Source organism: Chrysochloris asiatica, unplaced genomic scaffold (genome assembly GCF_000296735.1).
Source record: "Chrysochloris asiatica unplaced genomic scaffold, ChrAsi1.0 scaffold00106, whole genome shotgun sequence".
NCBI classification, from domain to species: Eukaryota; Metazoa; Chordata; class Mammalia; order Afrosoricida; family Chrysochloridae; genus Chrysochloris; species Chrysochloris asiatica.
In genome coordinates this window covers 2689716-2695975 of record NW_006408624.1, presented here as the reverse complement: position 1 = coordinate 2695975, position 6260 = coordinate 2689716, and the positions used below count along the sequence as shown (strand labels likewise).

At 41.6% G+C, this 6260-nt stretch overlaps 1 protein-coding gene across 1 annotated transcript in view; it reads left to right on the top strand.

The window, feature by feature from the left end:
• CLSPN (claspin) overlaps positions 1-2420 on the top strand; it is a 46755-nt gene extending 44335 nt beyond the window's left edge. The window contains exons 22-25 of the mRNA XM_006867610.1: positions 409-514; positions 1406-1488; positions 1690-1851; positions 2310-2420. Coding sequence (XP_006867672.1) covers positions 409-514; positions 1406-1488; positions 1690-1851; positions 2310-2420 — 462 coding nt within the window. The remainder of the gene's footprint in view (positions 1-408; positions 515-1405; positions 1489-1689; positions 1852-2309) is intronic.
• The last annotated feature ends 3840 nt before the right edge of the window (positions 2421-6260 follow it).

The following is a 6260-nucleotide window of genomic DNA, read 5'->3' as shown; positions in this document are numbered from 1 at the left end:
TTCTGCCACAAATTCCCCCAGCTGTAGGCCTTCCAACCTTCTAAATATTCCTTCATATGTGGTTCAGAGTTCTGGGACCATCCTCTGAGTCTGCTTGGTTGGGTATTCTGTGTTGTTGCTGGCAGAGCTCCTTTATTGCACTTCCACCTGATCCGCCATCTTGTTTGTTCTCTGATGTCCCTTTTAACCCTGGAGTTTTCATATATGCTTTGAGAGGAGGTTACAAAGAGTTCATTTCACGTTTGTTTGCCCAAAGTCTTTTTTGTTGTTGTTCCCCTAAAGTAGCAAATGGTTACAAAAAAGGAAAACATGATATGTCAGGTACCCTAGCTTTATAACCCAGGCTATGCTAACTATTTGGAGTAGCTGTAGACTCTTCTGTTAATACCATATGATTTTTATTTTCAGGCACAGCAGGGGAAAATTGCAGCTGAAGAAGAAGAAGAAATTGGAGAAGACAGTCAGTTTATGATGCTGGCCAAGAAAGTTACAGCCAGAGCACTTCAGAAGAGTGGTACTGCACTCCTGGTCCTACTTAGGGTTTAACCTCTAGATTGTTAGTGATGGAGATTTGGGGGTGATTTATCTAACTCAAGAGAGGAATCTCTTAAACACTACTCTACATTCCTACCACTTCTACTTTTAAATTTTCACTGTTAATACTAAGTTGAACATTTCAACTTAGTTGTCTGTCTTCTTGGAGCCACATATAGTTTGAAGGTCACCATTGTCAAATAATCAGAGTTCTAACTTATCTAACCAATAAGTTCTTTAGCTTATTGGTTAGAAAATTTCTTAGCTTGTGTAGATTTAAAAGGAATACTTGGATGGTGCCCAGCTACCATTATTCAGCATCTTGATCAAAGATTCTATTGAAGAATCCTGATGAAAAGGAGATAAATGCAGAAGAAGACAATTTCACATTCTATGGACTCCAGATTTTCTCCATCTGTGGAGGCTGGATGACTCCCTGAAACTATTGCTCTGAGATCATCTTTAAAGCTGAAACCAAAAATATCCCCTGAAGTATTCTTAAAACTTAGCAAATTAATTAAAGGAGATCAGGCAAGTCCAAAGGTAGTATGACTGTAGGCAGTTTTACTTAGATAGAAAAGAATGCCTGCCTTGAGTTGTCTATATGACATTAGTTGACTAACAACTTGAAGATAGGAAACTTAGGAGGCAGTGAATTTATGGTAACAAGGGAGGAAAAACTCAGACAAGGAAGATAAGAATGGCTGCACAACTCAAATGTAATTAGTTATCACTGAGTTAGTTAGTTGTACATTAGAATTTATTGGATTAGTGTATGTTCTGTTACAATCTCAACAAAAATAAAACAAATTATTTAAAATAATACTAACTTTTTAAAACGTCATTTACTCTCTGACTTTTTACTCTACAGCTAATCGGAATGTGGTTGTTCAAGAATCAAAATCTGTACTGAGAAGCCCTTTTGAAGCCATCAAACCAGGAAGTGCCCACCAGGTTGGTTGGAGACCTTGTTAGCCTGATGTCTGTCTGTTATTAGGGGAGGCATGTGGCTGCAGGAAATGCAAGCAGATCTAAAAGGAGGATAGGGATCTGTCCTCAGAATTCTTAAGGGGAAGCAAGCAAAGGTGTATAAAGACTGGCTTTTCATTATTTAGTGTTTGGGGGTTTGATACCAAATGATTCTTTCTTCCTCAGTTAAAGACTGGCTCTTTACTCAATCAACCCAAAGCTGTGCTTCAAAAATTGGCTGCTCTGTCTGACCTCAACCCCACGGCTCCCCGAAATTCCAGAAACTTTGTCTTCCATACACTCTCTCCTGTCAAGTCTGAGGCGGCAAAGGACTCTTCTAAACCTCAGGTGGGGAATTTGCGAAGTGATTTGTTGGCCTCCCAAAACATAATTTTATAAGTTAAAAAAATAAAATTTCTGGCTTCAAGTCACATGCCACAGTGCTGAAATCCTGCATTCCCCAGAAAGTTAAAAAGGCACTGCTGCAGCTAGTAGGTTGTTAGGATATTGGTGTGTGCTGTCAGGTCAGTTCCAACTCATAGCAACCTTGTATAGTTGTTTCAGTACTAAATCTGCAGGAGCAGAAAGCCTCATCTTTCTCCCACAGAGTGGCTGGTGGGCTCAAACCTTGTAGTTTGAAGTCCAGTGCTTATATTACAGAGCATCCATGCTCCCCAGCAGGTAATCAACTTTTAAACTTGTGAATTGTTCATGATGTAACTATGGGTTATTTAAGAGCCAACTGAAGACAAGTACTTGTAGGCTGTTGATCTTGAGCTGGCCTTGACTCCCTCTCTGTTCTCTAGGTGAAGCGACGGGGTCCATCTTTAATCACATCTCCTTCACCAAAGCACCTCAAAACAGATGATAGCACTTCAGGATTGAAACGAAGCATTTTCAGATACTTGGAAGGCTAACACCATCAAGGACTAATACCAGCAGCCGTGTTGAAACTGCTTTGAGAAGCTCTTGGCACTGGAGGTTAGAATTGATGCTTACACTGATGATCGATCCCTTCTTGCTTCCTAATCAATGCATTAAGAATTACGGACAGAAATTCCAGTTCTTTCCACTGCATGGGCCTGGATATCTTTCCTGGTATTAGTCCCAGCGTTGGCCACTAGTGTAGTGTTTACAACATGGATTCATTCAAATCTTGAGGTTTCACTTCTTCCATTGAACACTTGACATTTTATTCTAGCTTCCTGGGTCGATACCTCTTTGTGATAGGGGTTATTGAAAAAGAAGAAAGAAAGAGTGCGGCATTACAGAAAATAGTGAAAGTCAGTACTGGAATGACTCCTTCACATCTTTAAGATCAGCACCACAGTGGCCAGAAATCCATGACAGTGAGACTTCTTAGAGGACCTAGAAGTCAGTCAGCAGGACTGTTAATCCCTCTTCCATTTTCTTGTATGCCTTTTCCAAAGGTAGTCTCAAATTTTCACTTAACCTTTGCTGCCTTTATAAGAAGAACTCAAACTGGGCTCAAGTCAGTAAGACTTTGGCTCTGATTTTCATAAGTATGAGGATGAAGATAAAAGCTTACACCTAGTCGTGTCCCTTAAAATATTCCTTGGGGCAGAGATCTCCCCTGGGACTAAACTCTCAATTTGAAACACTTTCTCATGGACCATCCCTTCCAGCTTGACAAGAAGAAATATAACCATTATTCATGGCATTCTCCTGGCGTGAGTTCATTGCCCTGGCCAGTCGGAGGGCACTTTAATATCATTACTTCAGACCACCGTGGAGTTTAAAATTAAAGAGAGCTGTCATCATTCCTCATTTTCTTGAACTACCATGGTGCTCTCAAAATTTTAAAGAGATTTTTTTTTTTTCCTCCCTCAGAACTGAGTATTGACTCTGCTCTGGAAAACCATTCTGTGTAATGCTAGGGTTTCAGTATCAAGAGCTCAACTTGGGAAGTTGGATGGCAGTGTGCCAATTTTTTACTTGGAAATGGGGAATACCTGTTTAACTGATGAAATCAGGGTCTGGGTTTTCTACAGTTTTTTCCAATACTCAAGATTCTAGCTTGGACAAAACTCTTGTTTGTATATTTATAATCTTGTAATGAGGAAAATGTGTATAAAGGCTGTTTAAATTTGCGTGTTGTTTTTCAATAAATGTCAGTGCCTCAAAGGCAGGATTTACTGCCCAACTTGAATGTTCATTCTAGAATGTTGTTAAGTGCCATTGAGTCGATTCCGACCTATTTCCAAGGAGCACCTGGTGAGCTTGAACCACTGACCTTCCAGTTCAAATGACTTTGCAGTCTGACGCATTAGCCCACAGCACCACACCAGGGCTCCATTCTTAGATTGTTGTTGTTAAGTGCCGTTGAGTCAGTTCCGACCCATAGCGACCCTGTACAGGGTTTCCGAGGCTGTAAATCTTTACAGGAGCAGAAAGCCTCATCTTTCTCCCGCGGAGCATCTGGTAGTTTCAAACTGCTGACCTTAAGGTTTGCAGCCCAGTTTGTAACCACTATGTTACCAGAGCTCCTTATTCTTAGATTATTCCCTGTCTAATGTTAGCCTTTCTTTTTCAGAGTGTCTCCCTCCCAGCGGAACCCTCTGAGTCTAGAGTAAGAGGCTGTTACAGTTACCTCCTCATTGCCTTCTCAGTCCTGTGAACTGATCAAATTGACTTATCCCATATGGTTTGGGTTCAGTGCAGGGCATGGAAAAGAGTTTACATAAGAGGTACCTATTGTCTGTTGTGCATAGTGTCGCTTTGAATCAGTACCAACTCGATGGCACCTAATGACAATAATTGTCATATCCCTCTGATTGGTACCTTTCTCTTTAGGTGACTTGTTCTTCATTACAGCTGAGTGCTCAAGGTGAGAGTTGCTGACCCCTCTCCCTTTGAGCTCTCTTAATCAGTTTCCAAGACTAGGCATCTCTTAAACAGGGCAAAAGAGAACTTGGAGGCAGGCTCAGTGGGGATTTGCTACTCCATGTGCCTTTTTTTTTTAAAGAAATGGAGAAGAGGATTGGAATTGACCAATGATGATAAGAAACGTAATGCCTAAGGCATCTGGGAAGGAAATGGTTTCTGTTGTAGGCTCCAGGGAGAAAACACAGTCTTTGGAAAAAGAGAAGTTGAATCTTAGCTGAGTCACTTTTGTTCAAGTCAGTCTAGCTGTCAGAAGGCCAGCTAAACCTTAATCTTGACAGGATTGAAGAGAGTTGTGACCTGACCCATACGTCAAACACTGAGCCATCTGAGTCAGCTGTCTTAATAAGAGTAAAGCCCCAGGGCCTGTGACTAAGGATTCCACTAGACCTCAGCTCATTAGCTTAAAAATGACATAGATGTAGGGATGAGACCCCATGAATCTGAGAGATAGAGCATGCCCAATGTCATTCTTTTCACTTCCCTCTTGTTCCACACACTGAGTATTTACTTCATTGCAAAGGGCCCCTAAAGACTTCCAGCAAGATGGCAGGCTAGGCAGGCCACACTACATGGACCCTCTACAACAAACATACAAGTGACCAAATGAAATGCACAGATGAAAATTGAACTTCAGAGGAAAGTTAGAGAAGTGGATTGAGTGTGTGCCCGAGAAGCTAAGCAGGGATGGCAAGAGAGGGAGACTGACTTGTAAAAGGCCAGCCAGTTTCAGAGCAGCCATCTTGTGAGCAGCTTTAGCAACAGAAAGAGGCCTGGCAGAATGGATTCACACAGGCCACAGGAAAGGTGTAATTACCTTTTGGCCCATGCTGTCCTTGTGACCAAAGGTGTGGCTAGCTCCCACCCTCATCCATCCTCAGTGCAGACCCAGCTTTCTGGGAGTTAGGGTTAGGAGCCATGCCAGCATGAAGTTGGGAACTGCTGCACTGCTTTGGTGTCTGGATTCAGGCGGGCTCAGATCTAGACCTACAGAACCCACAGAACCACCAGATCAGCATTTAGCAGTCATCCTGCCCCCAGCTGTTCTTGTTCCTAACAGACACTGAAACCAGCTCCATCAAGGGCTTCCACAAACTGCTTCCGGATTGAGTGTCCTGAATATGATAGCAGAAAGGCCAGTAGGAACTCCATCTAGGCCAGGAACTCTACTGTCACATCCACCACCTCATGAGCTCCTTGGCTTGCAGGAGCCCCTATAGTTTTTTCTTCTCTGGGTCCAACAGCTGCACTGTTTTTTTTGTTTTGGGGTTTTATTTTTTCCCTTTTGTTCTTTCAGTGTTTTTGTTTATTTATGCTTTCTCCTTATCGTTCCATTCCCTTGAATTTTATATATATAAAGATATGTCTGCTTTTTGTGTTTTTTCTTGTTTTTGATTTTCCTTCTTCTCCCCCTCTCCCCCTTTTGATCTTTCCTTACTACTCTTTACTCTCTTCTCTCTTTACATTGATACGTTGAGGTGCAATCCATACCAAAGGTTGTGCTCTTTGATCTTCCTCAATCAGTATTTTAAGTCCTCTTCACTTTCAGCAACCAAGGTTGTATCTGCATTTTGCAGGTTGTTAATGAGTCCTCCCTTCAACCTAATGCCATGTTTTTCTTCATATAACCCAGCTTCTCGGATTATTGGCTCAGCATACAGCTTGAATAAGCATGGTGAGAGAATACAACCCTGTTGCACACCTTTCTTTTTTTGCTTTTTTTAGTGTTTTATTGTGAATTATGTGATAGTTTACATGAGAGAACATTAGTTTTACATTCATCCTATCGTATATCATTTCATTGCCATGGTTATAATCCCCTCCATGCATCATCAACCAACCAAAGGGTATAT